General features: G+C 48.0%; 1 protein-coding gene across 2 annotated transcripts in view; it reads right to left on the minus strand.

Annotated features, from left to right (window-relative positions):
- WHRN (whirlin) overlaps positions 1 to 16,076 on the minus strand; it is a 54,650-nt gene that overhangs the window by 19,940 nt on the left and 18,634 nt on the right. For both annotated transcript variants that reach the window (XM_059486336.1, XM_059486335.1), the window contains exon 3: positions 6,897 to 7,022. In XM_059486336.1, the coding sequence (XP_059342319.1) occupies positions 6,897 to 7,022 (126 nt within the window). The remainder of the gene's footprint in view (positions 1 to 6,896; positions 7,023 to 16,076) is intronic.

The following is a 16,076-nucleotide window of genomic DNA, read 5'->3' on the forward strand; positions in this document are numbered from 1 at the left end:
CACAGGGAGAGAAAAGTTGCAGAGAAGTGAAACAAATGCTCAGTGGCAGATGAAGGTGCCTGTGAAAGGACAGATGGAAGAGATTAGGCCTGTTAAATTTAGAGAGGAGATCATGTGGGGGGCTGGATGGAGCTGTACAAAATAAGGCTGGCAATAATGAGAAGCCAGGGAAGGGCTCCTGTTTGCCCTTCAGGAGGCTCAGGGAGGATGCTCAGAGTGGTGCTGGGAGGAAAAAGGAGAAGGAGCATCATGGAGTCATTTGGGTTGAAAAAGGCCTTTAGGATCATTGAGTCCAGATGCAGCAGAGCTCAGCTCCATGTTCAGCTCCATCCAAGGACCCTGCGTGGATTTGCCTCATTCTTCACCATAAAATTCAATGGTTTGTGTTGGAAGTGACCTAAAACATCCCAGGAGTGTGAAGGGAGGGATCCAGGGGAAGGTAAATGACACAAATGACCCCAACCACGGGGCTCCACAAATACCTCGGGTTCCCTTTGAGCTCTGTCAGCTTTAAATCCACTGTCAGAAAATTGCTGGCTGCCTATGGATTCTTTGCTTCTTTTCTGCCAGGGTCAGGATTAAACCACAAGATGATATTTCTTGTTCAGACTCCGATGTTTATTAGCTCTTATCTCTGTTACAGTCTCGCAAACCATGAGTTCTACAGCACTTCACTCTAACACACTAAAAATGGAACCATCTCTCTCTCTCTACAAGGCCTTTTAAGGATAAACTATCCAATTAAGAGATGACACCTAAATTATTTTTACTTTTAACCCAATAACCAACCACCCACTCGTGGCCTGCAATATGGACTTTTTAATCCAATTACACAAAACCACCCAAACCCATGGAGAAGAAGGTGGAAGAGAAGGAGGAGAAGGAGAATGTGAAGAAGAAGGTGAAGAAGAAGGATCAGCCTTGGCCCTAAAATCTCCATCTTGCTTTATATATATTACTATATTCTAAACCCTTAAACTCTTGAGTTTTCTACCCTGCGATATCACAAACTTCTGTTCAAACTCCTCACCCACAATCCCAGTTCTATCATTCCATTTTTGGAAGCTCCTCCATGGCCTTAGGTTAAATGCAGTGTTCTCCTGGGGGTCAGTGCCTGTCAGCACAGAAATCTGAAATTCTCAGTAACTGGGAATTATGCCAGGGGCTGAAATGCCAAGAGAAACCTCCAACTCAGATGCACAAATATCTCCCAGGCCTTTCTGATCCATCAGGAGTCCCCTGGAGTGGATTTTGCTGCTCAAACAAGGAGCACAGAGTTCACTGCAGCACCAAAACAATAAAAATCCAAATTTGATTAGGCAGTTTTATTGCAATTATGAATCTTTAATGGTTTTCCATAGCAGAGATTAAATTTTCATTGTTTTTTTGGTTCAGGACAGTTACACGGGTTTAATAATCTTTAATTTCTCCTTTTAAGAGTGAACCAAGAGGAGTCTGGCACGCTCTTGTAGCATCAGGGAGACCAGAGGGGCCCTGGATTTTTTGCTAATTAACATAGATAATTATATTTTCCCCCCAAAGTCAAGGAAAATAGGAAAGTAACAAAAAATGTGCAGAGAAGCAAATGAACCATCGACTAAAACAAAAGATGACCCTGAGAAATGATTTGCTGTATTCACAGCTCCAAACTGGCACAGAATAAAAGAAATAATAATAGGACACACACACAAAAAAAGTTATAATAAAACAGAGGAAAATTATTGCCCTGGATATTTCAGGAACTACTTTTCAGTTGTGCTCAGCTAATGGTGGGTGGATACCCAGGATGTGCTGAATGCTTGAACACCTCTGAAAATGTGGATTACTCTCATTTCCCAGGGAAAATTGAAGCCTGAAATGCAGGGGCTGAACACGACACGCAAAAGGTGACAGACCATGAGAAAAAGAGAGTTTGGAAATTACACCTTGATGACAGCCCTGGCTCCTTCTCCTTCTGGAGACAGTGGGGAAGGGGAGGTGCAGTCAAGAGAAACATGATGGGCTTCAGACAAGGGTTCTGAGCAGCAGAAATAATCAGAATTTGCTCAGAAAAATTCCCTTTAAAATAATCAGAGTTTGCTCTGAAAAATTCTCTTTAAAATAATCAGAATTTGCTCTGAAAAATTCTCTTTAAAATAATCAGAAATTGCTCTGAAAAAGTCACTTTCTGATTAAAATAATCAGAATTTGCTCTGGGAGAAATTCAATCACACAGACAGAAAAATAGGCAAGAGATTTTAAATGTGAGTTAAGGTTAAAAGACACCAAACTGAGCTGGGAATAACAGGGCCAAGGGGTTGATGCCAAATGGGTTGGCACTGGCACCAGTCCTGTTTAATGCCACTGAAGTGCCAGCAGAGAGGCTAAATGACACTGGAGATAGCACTAAAGTAGAAGGAGCCTCTCTGCAGCACAAATAATTACCAAAAGCCCTTAAGAAATTAAAGATACGGGCAGGAAAATGTATAGATCAATTTGGAATCGACCAAGTGAAGGCTCCCAGTAAATAAGGGAGTGCTCAGCTTCTCCAGGAGGGAAATAGCTCAGGCCAGATGATCCATATGGGAAGGGTCCAGGACAAACCTGGGAGCAGGACTGTGGCATTCACATTCTCTGGAAAAATCCCTTTACCCAGGGTTTCTCTCCTGGGAAGCTGGGGAGCCTCAGAGAAAAGGAAAACAATTCTTATCTCATTTGCTTCTCCTGTGTTGTGCTCATGTGCAATGTGTTTGGAGATTGTTCACCCACAGGTGATTGTTCCATTGCATTCTGCTGGGAGTTGTTTTCACTCTTTGGCCAATCAGGGCCAAGCTGTGTCAGGGCTCTGGAGAGAGTCAGGAGTTTTCATTGTTATCTTTTTAGCTTTCAGTAAGTATCCTTCCTGTATTCTTTAGTATAGTATAGCATTCTTTAATATAATATCGTATTATAAAGTAATAGATTAGCCTTGTGAGAACATGGAGTCAGATGCATCGTTCCTGCCTTTGTTGGGACATTCCCAGCAAATCCAACACAGGACAGGGAATGGGAGGCCATGGCTGGCTGAAAATGGCTCCTTTCCCCAAACACTGCAGCCCAAAGAGGGGATGTGAGAGCCCAGGGAGGGAAGGGGCTCTCTGGGGTGACAGTGCTTGTGTGTGGCTTTTCTTCCCAGAGAAAAGCAAGGCACAACCTCCAAGGGTATTTTCTGGGAATCGTAGTGAGGAATCTCAGAGAAAGATAAAACAGTTCTTATCTCAATTGCTGCTCCTCTTGTTGAGCTCACGTGGAATGCATTCTGGAGATTGTTTACCTGAGGTGACCAATTGCATCCACGTGTGTGTGTCAGGACTGTCAGCAGACAGTCACAACATTTGGCGGAGCTGGGTGCTTGTGCAGCTCCAGTTTAGATGTAGTGTAATAAAGTATAGAATAATATAGTAAAATAAAGTGATTAATTAGCCTTTTGATATCCATGGAGTCAGATGCATCACTCCTCCCTGCCAGGGGGATTGCTTGCTTTTCCAATAGTTGTGGCACTGATTGGGGGAGGTTTTTGGTGGCCTCACAGGAGAGGAGATTTCTGTCCCCATCAAGGTGACACCACTGGAAAGACCAGGAGAAATGTCACATCTTGGGTACCACAACCACAACCTCCTGAGTGATTTTGTCATTTTGTAGCTCATGCCCAAACTCTGACAAGCCACGAGGTTTTTATTCCATCTTCTCTTTTTCTAGGACATTTGTCTGTGTGCAGACCTCAAAGATCACTGCAGCTTTCAAGGGGTGGCTTTGGGATGAGGGGCTCAGGGGAATTTGCAGATGACACCAAATGTGTCCAGGGAAGGGAACGGAGCAGGGGAAGGGTCTGGAGCCCCAGGAGGGGCTGAGGGAGCTGGGCAGGGGCTCAGCCTGGAGCAAAGGAGGCTCAGGGGGGCCCTTGTGGCTCTGCACAGCTCCTGACAGGAGGGGACAGCTGGGGAACAGGGACAGGAGCAGAGGGAATGGACTCAGGCTGGGCCAGGGGGGCTCAGCTTTGATATTTCAGAAAAAATCTTCACCAAAAGGGTTGAAAGGACTCCAAAGTCCCCATCCCTTAAAAGATTTAAAAGCCATGTGGATGTGGAACATGGGGCAATGCTGGCCTTGCAGTGCTGGAGCAATGGCTGGACACGATGATCTTGGATATCCTCAGCCTAAATTACTCTTTGTTCTATGACAGCCAGTGCTGAGGTAAAATCATTCAGCTCTTCCTATTTAGAGTCTCCCTTTCCCTCTCCTCTCATATCTGGATAAATATGGATCATGATTTTCCCCCCAGCCCTCGTTCTGGGAACTCAATACTGAGTTGTTTGCTCAGAGCAAGCTCCCTGGAATCTGCTATTTCTGATCTAAAGGTCAAGGAGAGCAAACAAAAATGGCTTAAGGGCAAAAAAGAACCCCAATCCTGACAAAACACAGCAGCAGGAAAAATGAGCAAGGAAGAAATGAGGGCCAGCAGGGCCAGGAACAGCATCAGGAGCTCAGCTCGTGCCAGCACCTCTGGGGACAGCAGGAAGGAGGCAGGAAGGACAGAGGCTGAAAGCAAACAAGGCTGACTCACCCTCCTCCTCCTCTAACCCCCACTTCTCCACTCTCAGAACTTCCTTGGAGGCAGCAGATTCTCAACCATGCCCCAAGAACACACTGCCAGAAGTTTCATGAATGAATAAACATCAAGAAGGCCAAGGGCAAGCCCATGAATATTGAGTTATTGACTGACTGCAGAGCTCCAGCCTGTTTTTGGCTGCAGTTCTGCCTGCTCAGGGAGCAGGACAGCAGCACCTGAACCAGCACCAGCTCCTCTGGGACCCTCATCTCAGGGTCTTGGTCCCTGTTCCTGGAGCTGGGAAAAGTTTCTGGGCCTCAGAGAAACTTCCTTAGTTTTGTCTGACTTTCAGTAGTTTTTGTTTGTCCTTCCATCAAAATTTAAGGGGAGTGTAAAACATTAATTATTTATTTTTGTTATTATTTAAAGAGTCTGAAATTCTGATTTGGTGCAATAGATACAAGGAGGTAAAAATGAAATGTTTGACAACATTACAGATTGGTTTGGGTTAAAAGGGAGCTTAAAGCCCATCCAGTGCCATTCCTGCCATGGCAGGGACACCTTCCACTGTGCCAGGATGTTCCAACACCCATACAGCCTGGCCTTGGGCACTGCCAGGGATCCAGGGCCTGCCCACCCTGCCAGGGAAGGATTTCTGCCTTTTCTCTCATCTAAACATCACCTCAGAATCAGCTCAATTCTGGTAACCAACTCAGTGAAAACAGCAAAGCCCACAGAAGGATCCACTCCTGGGAAGCCAGCAGGAACCTTCCCATCCACCCAGCCAGGCTGTGTTGAGCCCACATTGAGCAATCCCACAATATTTCCATTTCAGAGAGCAACAAATTACCTGGAAATCACATTTATCCACCAGTTCTTGCTTCCTTGTGGCATCACAGCCCTTCCACCACCACCTGAAGCAGCAATCTATACCCCACCATGTCTAACAGCAGGACATAAAAAGCCTTTTTTACCTCCAAACCCCCAGGCAGCACTGAATTTACAGCCTGTAGCATACACAAATCAGGGGGGGAAGCAGCTGTGAGCATCTGAAATCACACCAAGGCTGGCATCCAGCACAGCATGAGCCTGCTGGACACACAAATCACTGCCTGGAGAGCAGAGCAGTGAGAGGGGATCTCCAGAATCAACCAGCAGAGGCTCAGGTGTGCAAACAGCAGGGGCAGGACCTGGGAGGACAGGGCAGGGAACTGGAACTGCTCTGGGTGCTGAGTGTGGTTATTTGGTGGTGTTACAAGCAGGCATGGAGGGATTCAGACAGGAATTCTGCTCTTGGGACTGTCCCTGTGACATCTCCTCTGCTGAGCTCACTGCCAGGGGAATAATTTTATTCCTTTTGCATTCCTTTATGCAAAAGGAATAAAAGCAGAGATTTTCCCTGTACAGCAAACCCAGGGAACAGAAAAACCACCAAGGAAAACACTTTTATTTGTATTTTTGGGGCCTGAGGCAGTGAGGCGTCCTTGAGCTTCAGGCCTGGAGGAATTGTTGTGTCTGAGCAAAATGTGGAGACAATTAATTAACACCTTATATGGAGTTTAGAGTTATGCACTAATGCAGGACAGGGTGTGAAAAATATAAAGGGTAAAATCTGAAGGCATCAGGTGAGAGGGACTTTCTGATGAGGAGCCTGTGGGAGAAGAGAGGAGTGAGAGGGGACCCCACCAATCCATATAAACACCTCCAAGGGGTGTCAGAGGATGCTGCCAGAGTCTTTTTGTGACCGTGTTCACGGGGGTCTTATGTTGAGGGAAGAGATGAGGATCTGACTCCATGTTTTAGAGGGCTGATTTATTATTTTATGATATATATTACATTAAAATTATACTAAAAGAATAGAAGAAAAGGTTTCATCTGAAGGCTAGCTTTCTATAGAATAGGAAAGAATGAATAACAAAGGCAGCTGTCTCAGACTCTCTGTCCGAGCCAGCTGACTGTGATTGGCCATTAATTAGAAACAACCACATGAGACCAATCCCAGATGCACCTGTTGCATTCCACAGCAGCAGATAATCAATGTTTACATTTTGTTCCTGAGGCCTTTCAGCTTCTCAGGAGGAAAAATTCTTAAGGAAAGGATTTTTCATAAAAATTTGTCTGTGACAGCTTTTCAGTGACAGGATGAGGAGCAATAAATTAAAACACAACAAGTTCCACATCAACATGAGGAAGGAATTCTTTCCCTGAGTGTGGCAGAGCCCTGGAACAGCTGCCCAGGGATGAGGTGGGGTCTCCCTTTCTGGAGACATCCCAACCTCACCTGGACACGTTCCTGGTCACCTGCCACCCCCTCTGGGATCACTCTCACCTTCAAGCCAGTGCTCTCTGCCTCGGAGCCCTTGTCCACACCTGTGATGTAGATGCCCAGGGAATATTCTGCCCCTCCTCGGATCATGAGGCCCAGGGATTTCCCTTCGTTCAGGACCAGGTTCACCTGCAGGGAACAGGGACAGACATTGATGTGGTGTCCAAAGCAGGGGTGGGACACAGCCACAGAGCTGGGCTGGACAGCAGCTCCTGTGGGACTGACGAGGCACTGGGAAACAGGAAGAAAAGCTCTGGGGGCTGAGAGGTTCAGCTACATCAGGGGCAGCACGTGGGGTGGATTGTCAGCCAGGATCTTTAATGGAAACTCTTCCCCCCCCCAACCCAGGGAGGTGTGATGTGTTGGAATGGCTACCTAGAACAGAGGCTATAGCAGATAAAGACAATAAAAAGTACTTATTAAAGGCCAGCAAATCAGCTGCTTCACAGCAGTTTTCCACTCTCTCCTCTTAGAGGTTGTAAGAGACAGTCCAAAGTTCCCTTCATTTGCCTCATGATCATCACAAGGACCCTGAAGACCCCAACAACCCAAACTCGTGACTGTCTCCAGAGTCCTGACACAGCTTGGCCCTGATTGGCCAAAGAGTGAAAACAACTCCCAGCAGAATGCAATGGAACAATCACCTGTGGGTAAACAATCTCCAAACACATTGCACATGAGCACAGCACAGGAGAAGCAAATGAGATCAGAATTGTTTTCCTTTTCTCTGAGGCTCCCCTGCTTCCCAGGAGAAGAACCCTGGGTGAAGGGATTTTTTCAGAGAATGTGAATGCCACAATCCTCCTCCACCCAGCCTGGAATGTCCCAGCTCCAGCCCTTTGCCATTCCCTGGGCAGAGCTGACTGTGCAGGGCCATTCCAGGCTCTCCTCACAGGACAAACCCCATAGGGATGTGCCTGATTATCTCCAATTAACACCCCTTCCATAGATCCAGCACATCCTGCAGCAGCCACTTCATACCTCCCACAACCTGCCAGCAGCACCTGGGCAGATGTTCTCCCCACCAAATGCTGATTTACAAACCCAGCTTCCATCTGCCTTCATCCACCCTCTCCTCCTCACAGGGCCTGACAAGATCTGGGTGTTCAGGTGGGGATTTGAAGGGCAGAGCAATCCTGTGCTCAGCCCCCTCGAGGACTCTCCATTTAAATTGGCCTTTGTTCCCTCTCTGCACGACACTTTTAAAATGAATAACTCCAGGGTTATTTTTTTGCTCTGCTCCCAAGTTTTGAGTCACTTCTGGGTAAAAGCAGACAGCAGGAATAAAAACAAATGAGAAAAGCCAAAATGTGTTTCACACTGATAGAAACAGCCAGAAACAAGCTGTTTGTGAAGGGCTTTTATATTTAAACCCTTTTACTGCAGTCAAACCAAAATCTTGAACATTTACCTGGATGGAAAAATAATTCCCAGCTTCAAGCCAGTAATTAATCCATCTTTCTAGAGGACACAGCATCACAGAGGGAATTCAGGCCAGCCTTAGAGTGGCTGGAATTGAAAACCCATTTTCTGTCTCGGTGACAGAAACACAGAAATCAGCAGCAGGACATAAATCCACCTAAGGCTCCAAATTCTGGATTTAGAGAAATGGATGCAAAGCTGGAATAAGAACTGTAAAACATCAACTACCTGTACCAGCATCCTTCTCTGAAAAACCTGATGTTCCCTGGGGTTTTTTTTTCCCTGCTTTAAAGGGCAGAAAGTGCTGGAAACAATTTTAGCATGGAAAGATTATAAAGGAATTACAGAGACCTTCATGCTCCAGGGGAGATGAGCTGGGCACTGAACCCACCCAAAGGAGCAGCTGCCTGTCCCTTCCAAGGGCACTTTTGGTTTTCTCCTCACAGGGAAACCTTGCTCTGAACCACAGAACACTTGGCTGAGTGTTTTTGAAAATTAGGAAAAGATTCAACTTTACTGAAGTGCTGTTACAGGGAAATTTAGGATTTCCCTGCTGTAAGTTTTTCACCCCCCGTGACCGTGCCTCTCAAAAAATCCCCCAGCATGGGAAAAAAATACAAGTTAGGGAAATGCAGCAAGATGCCTGGAATCCCAGATCACACCAGAATAGACTGGGAATGGCAAAATTCCACCTGTAAGTCCCTGAATGACATTTCTGTGTGCTGGGGGTAGCTCCAGGAGGGGCAGCTCTGCAGGCTGACATTTCCATTTCCCTTCAACACTATCCTGGTAAGCTGAGAAGCTGCTCCCCCACCTTGGGAGAGCATCAGATGGAGTAAGAGATACCCCCTGTGCCTCTGCTCCTCAGGTGCTGCCACGTGAGCTGCTCTGTCTGGCCTGCCCAAAATGTGAGATAATGAATTAACACTTTATATGGAGTTTAGAATCATACACTAATGCAGAACAGGGCTTGAAAAATATAAAGGCTAAAATGTGAAGGCATCAGGTGAGAGGGACTTTCTGATGAGGAGCCTGTGGGAGAAGAGAGGACTGAGAGAGGATGCCACCAATTCATATAAACACCTGCAAGGGGTGTCAGAGGATGGTTTGCCCTGCAGTGAGCAAACCTGTGCTTCCAGAGGCAGGAAAAGCACGGATACAGAAATCCTGGAGCCACCAAAACCAGCAAATCCAAGCTGTGTGTGCAAACCTGTGCTTCAAGAGGCAGGAAAGGCAAGGAAACAGAAATATTGGAGCCCCAAACAGAAATCTTGGAGCCACAAAACTAGCAAATCCAGGATGTGTGTGAAAACCTGCACTTCTAGAGGCAGGAAAGGCACAGATACAGAAATCCTGGAGCCACAAAAACCAGAAAACCTGAGCTGTGTGTGCAAACCTGTGCTTCCAGATGCAGAAAAAGCAAGGAAACAGAAATATTTGAGCCAGAAACAGAAATCCTGGAGCCACAAAAACCAGAAAACCTGAGTTGTGTGTGCAAACCTGTGCATTTTCAGAGGCAGGAAAAGCACAGATACAGAAACCCTGGATCCACAAAACCCAGCAAACCCGAGCTGCGTGTGCAAACCTGGGCTTCCAAAGGCAGGAAAGGCACAGATACAGAAATCTTGGAGCCACAAAAACCAGAAAACCTGAGCTGTGTGTGCAAACCCAAGCTCTGTGTGCAAACCTGCACTTCCAGAGGCCTGAAAGGCATGGATACAGAAATCCTGGAGCCACAAAAACCAAAAAACCCAAGCTGTGTGTGCAAACCTGCTGGCAGCCCAGAAAGCTGGGCTGCTCAGGGCTTAATTGAATCTCTTAATCAGCTAATAGCTGCAGCAGGAGCTGCCAGGAACAGCAGGGCAGAGCAGGGAGCAGCCAGCTCAGGGACTCACTGCAGATTTTGGGAATGGCTGGGGAAGGGAGAGAGCTGGGCTCAGCCTGGGGAGGGAAGGTGAGGCCTTTGGGGCTACCTAAAACCAGAGGCCAGACAGAATTAAGGCAATAAAAAGCATTTCTATTTATTGAAAAGCCTTCAGGTACATTTAGGGCAGACAAACCTCCCCCAGGGCCTACACCCAAAATGGATGATGGTGTCACAGGTTTCACACTTTTATAAGTTTGGGCCATTATTGGGGGTTAATCTTGCAATTACAGCTTCAGGTAATGAAGTCATTTACCCCAAGTTTGCTCCCCCAAACTCACTTTTGATTCCATCTCTGGGGCCTGAGGCAGTGAGGTGTCCTTGATTGCCAGGCCTGGAGAGGAATTGTTGTGTCTGCCCCAAATGGGAAAGCTGCAGCTCACACTGAGTGTGGAGTTTGGAGTTACACACTAAAGAACTGCAGGCTTACAAATGTATGGAATGTATTTGTATAGCTAGAATCCTAAGGGATCACAGGATAGGCTGATTGCCAGGATGAAGCAAAGGCTGAGCCACTCCATGCCAAGGGCTTGGGGACCACAGGGGACAATTTGCACTCTCCTTTCCAAGGGTCTGCAGTGATGGCACAGTTGGGGTGGTGACAGGAGGGGTGGCCCTGCCTGCTGGCTGTCCCATTGTCACCCTCCTGCCAGCCTGGCCCCACAGCCCACACACAGCTCTGGGGTGACACTGTGTCACAGACATCTTTTATGAAAAATCCTTTCCTTAGGATTTTTCCTCCTGAGAAGCTGGGAGGCCTCAGGAACAAAATGTAAACAATGATTATCTGCTGCTGTGGAATGCAACAGGTGCATCTGTGATTGGCCCATGTTGGTTGTTTCTAATTAATGGCCAATCACAGTCAGCTGGCTTGGACAGAGAGCCGAGCCACAAACCTTTGTTATCATTCTTTCCTATTCTTAGCTTAGCTAGCCTTCTGATGAAACCTTTTCTTCTACTCTTTTAGTATAGTTTTAATGTAATATATATCATAAAATAATAAATCAAGCCTTCTGAAACATGGAGTCAGATCCTCATCTCTTCCCTCATCTGAAAACCCCTGTGAACACAGTCACAACACTGAAGCACGAGCCCAGCTGTGCCCAAGGAGGGAGCTTAACCTGAGACCAGGCTGATGTGCTCAGTTGTTCCCAGTGGTGATCCAGGGTCCCTCTGGGAGCTTCAGCACAGCATTGCCTAGGCCAAGCCCCTGTGCCTGGGCTCTTCCCCTCAGGCTGGCACCTCTGTGATTAACACTCCAGTGCCAAGGCTTGACCCAGAGAGGGCATCTTGGTGCCATTTCCACTTTGTTTCCACTCTCCCCCCTGGCTGAAGCTCCCTCAGGGAGAGCTGAGATCACCCTGAGGTCCTAAATCCAGGCTGTGCTGATACCATCCTAAACCAGGCAGCAAACACAGGCAGCTGTTCTGTGGGGGAAACTGAGGACATCCCAGATAGAATAATGGGTTGGGTTGGAAAGAACCTTAAATCCCATCCAGTGCCACCCCTGCCATGGCAGGGACACCTCCCACTGTCCCAGGCTGCCCCCAGCCCTGCCCAGCCTGGCCTTGGGCACTGCCAGGGATCCAGGGGCAGCCACAGCTGCTCTGGGCATCCTGTGCCAGGGCCTGCCCACCCTCACAGGGAAGGATTTCTCCCCAATATCCCATCTAATTCTCTCATCCTTTAGCTTAAAGCCATTGCCTGTGCCCTGTCATTCCATCCCTTGTCCCCAGTCCCTCTCCAGCTCTCCTGGAGCCCCTTTAGGTCCTGGAGGCACAGTAACACTGAGGCAAGGCCATCCCTACCCTCTGCCAGGCATTGCACAGCACATCACTACCCAGTGCCCACCTCCTTCCCTGTGCCATCCACAGCCCCAGGCACCTCCTGTGTGCATCACACAGAACCATCAGGAAGTCCAAGGTCACATTTTTAATTTCTGTTTCAAGGCTGAAACATCTGCCATCTCCTGTAGCAGGAAATGAAGGGGGGGGAAATAAAAATGCCATCATCAGTGAGGGACTTGCTCTGAGCTGATTCTGCACAGGATTGCTGCTGTCTGGCTTTATGGAATTACCTGTTGACAGATTCCAATTTGCCATTAGAAAAAGGCCTTTCAGGCAGGAATTAGCCTGCCCCAGTAAGGCTCAGCACACAGCTGGGTGGCTGAGGAGGTTCCAGCCATGCTGGCAGCAATTTCCAGGCCATTGCTGCTGCCACACAACACAAACAACGCCTGGGGAGGCTGGCAGGGCTCATCCTCCTCCTGCTTCCCAAGGAAACCCCACAGTTTGTGTCTAGACATCGTGCACACAGCGAGGGTGGGGAGGCAGGGCTGCCTCACAGCCTTCAACTGAGTCCTGAGGGCACCCGGGGGTGCCAGGGCCACCAGAGCTGTGCCACTGTCACCCTGTGCCCAGGGCACATCCCTAGTGTAGGGGATAGAACATAAGTAAATAAAGGAAGTATAGAAAGTAATCTTACCCCCTAAAGAGTTGCAGCTGAGCCAATTATTAAGGATTAGGAGCAGGCCTGATGTTAACAGGCCACAGCTGCAGCCAATAAGAAGAAGAGTTATAAAAGAGTGGGTTGGTTGGTTGAGGGGAACTGGAGTCAGTTGGCTGCTGTGAGGATAAGGAAGAGTCAGTGCCTTGAGGAGCTGCCTACAAGAAACATCAAGGAGGTATGGAGCTCTAGCAACATAGAACCCTTGCAATGTAATGATAATAGAATTCTTGCTCTATAATGAGCCACACCAGGATTTGGGCTGTCACCCAATGTCCAGCACTGGGGACAGGGAGCAGCTCCCAGGGCTGGGGGTGACCCAGAGCACAGGGGCAGTGACCAAACCAGGTCCTGTGCCCATCCCAGCTCCATCTCCTGCTGAGCCCAGCGCTGCCTCCCCACAGGGCAGGGCTTGGTAAACACCAACATCAATTCTGGGTGCTGCTTCTGCTTAAAGTGATGCCTCAGTTTTAGCTTTTCTATTTTTCACATTCTGTGCTGCTTTAGTGGGTGGGTCTGGGCTTCACATCAGGGGATGCTGAGCTCTGTGCACAGAGCAGGGAGACAAAACAATTCCTGCTCCAGCTGGGCACCAAGGACAAATGACCCAAATCTCAGCCCAAGAGCACAAACCCCGTGGGCTGGAGAGAGAAAAACAAGCAGGGTGGGACTGCCTGGGCTAAAGCTGGAATGGGACAATGAACTGCAAGGTGCAAATGGAGCAGAACTGATCCCAGGGACAGACCCCGTGCCCGGCCGTGCATTTTGGGGCCATTTTGGTTCATCTTGGGTGCAGCCCTGGCTGGGCTCTGGTGCTGCCCCAGGTGGATCCATGGAGGATATCCTTTTCATAAATCCCTGCTTTATTCTGTAACTCTGTCCAGTCTCTGCTCTAGGGCAGACTGCACAAGGCATCAAAAGTGCCTGAAATAACCAAGAGGTGGAAGTGCTGCCCTCAGGGTGGGCTGGGCTGTGACACAAATGGAATTTTTGGGTAAATCTGCTGGGATAGGGCTACAGAATGCCTGAGGCAGAGGAAGACTCCTGGAAACATGGAAGGGCAGGCTGGATGTAGCTCAGGACAATCTGATGAAGCTGAAGATGCCCCTTCTCACTGCAGGGGCTGGATTAGATGGGATTGAAAGGAACTTTCCAACCCAAACCATTCCCTGCCTTTAATCCCCAGGATGCTCTGCACCAGTGGCTCCCTGTCACAGACATCTTTTATGAAAAAATCCTTTCCTTAGGATTTTTCCTCCTGAGAAGCTGGGAGGCCTTGGGAACAAAATGTAAACAATGATTATCTGCTGCTGTGGAATGCAACAGGTGCATCTGTGATTGGTCTCATGTGGTTGTTTCTAATTAATGGCCAATCACAGTCAGTACCTTGGACTCTCTGGCTGAGCCACAAACCTTTGTTATCATTCCTTCTTTGCTATTCTATTCTTATCTAGCCTTCTGATGAAACCTCTTCTTCTATTTTTTTTTTAGTATAGTTTAAATGTGATATATATAATAAGATAACAAATAAGCCTTCTGAAACATGGAGTCAGATCCTCATCTCTTCCCTCATCCTCAGACCCCTGTGAACACCATCACAGCTCCCATCCCACATTCCAGTCTCACACAACTCAACCAGCCCCCCACCAGCCTGGATATCCCTCAAGCTGTAAACAAAACCAAACCCAGCAAGCTCAGAGCAAGCAAACAGTGAGAGACATGGGGAGCTGGCTCATTCCCACTGCAAATGTCATTACAGACGAATAGAGAGAAACCCTTCCTTCCCTCTCCTGCATCTCTTATCCTTCATGCTCAACTAGGCACCAGCAGTGTCTCAAACATTCAAACCACACATTATTAGCACTGATATTTTATTTTTTTTAATAATAATTACTGCTACTTTTGGCTCCAGAAGTGCCTGAAGCTGAGGAGATGTTCTCACTCCCTTTATTATGTTTTCTTTCTTTTGCTGCACCAAAAGCTTGCAGGAATAAGCAGCTCCCCTGGCAATAAGCACATTAAGGCACCAATTCAGCTGATGGAATGGTGCTTCTCAGAGAACTCCCAGCACTGCCAGAGTGCTCTGCACACTTCATCTTCCTCCAGCTCAGCAGCACCTCTGAGTTTTCACTATCTGAGGCTTTCCAAAGTGCTTTTAATGAAATAAGCTGTCAATCCCACAAGTCCATCAATGACAATTCACAGCACAAATGGCTCTTGCTGCTGCTGTGACAAATCCAGAGGACTCTAAGCCTGGGCAGACAATAAAAATCCAAGTGCTCTGGAGCAGAGGGTGAGCATGGGAAGCAGTTCCCAGCTTTTCAGCAGGCTGTGACATCCTGGGGTGGGCTGGGGCTGTCACCTGCTGCTCTGTCTAGCCTGGCTCCAGCAGCATTTCACTATTGCAAACCCTTCCTTTCACACTTCCTGACCACTGGAGACTCCCCCTGGGGGCACAGGGCTCTGATGAGACATGAACTCACCAATCACAACAGGAAAATGCTAAATTTGGGAAATCCAGCACCTGTCCCACACAGCATAGCCATGGAAAACAAGGATCTCTAGATCCCAGAGCTCTGCACTATTGCAAACTCACAGCAGTGAGACTGTTTTACTGATAAGAAAGAATAAACACCTGAGTCCCAACATGAATTCCTGTCTCAAGTGCCTTCAATCCTGCTTCAGAAAAACCACAACTGGTACCCCACAGGCAGGGGACCCCCAGCTCCAGGCATCTGAGCCTTTCACACCCACACCCAGCCAGGACTGAAGGAGGGATGTGCACAAAAACAACCCCCCAGAGCTGCTGCTGCTCTGCCAAGGTGACACTGGGTGGCAGGGGTGGGGACAGAGCCAGCAGAACCTGCTTTCCTCCTCTCCTTAAAATAAAAATAATAGGCCCTTCTCCCTTGCGGCCCACATGAATATTTCATCAGCAAACTGCCTCACCCTGGATTAGATTTTTCTGCCCCTCTGGCTGAGATGGGAAGGTCACAGACCCTTGCAGGAGCTGAGGACATTTTGGGCACAGACAGAGTGATATCAGGATAAAAGGATAGAAATAACCAAGGCTTCAAGCAATTCTGTGTTTCTGGGAAGGCAGTGCTGACTCCTGATATTCCATGGGGGCAATGAGGGAACATTATTAGAAACATATTCCATGTGGCAGAAACAGCACGTCCTGCTTGTATAGGATGTGGTTCCCTGTCCGTCTGTCCCTCTGTCCGTCTGTCCCTCCCTCCATGGGCACCTGAGCACTGTGACTCTGCAGCGACAGCTCTGCAGGCCTGGCTGGCCCTGGGAAGTGTGAGGGAGAGGAGACATCAAATCCC

Source organism: Ammospiza nelsoni, chromosome 20 (genome assembly GCF_027579445.1).
Source record: "Ammospiza nelsoni isolate bAmmNel1 chromosome 20, bAmmNel1.pri, whole genome shotgun sequence".
Lineage (NCBI taxonomy): Eukaryota > Metazoa > Chordata > Aves > Passeriformes > Passerellidae > Ammospiza > Ammospiza nelsoni.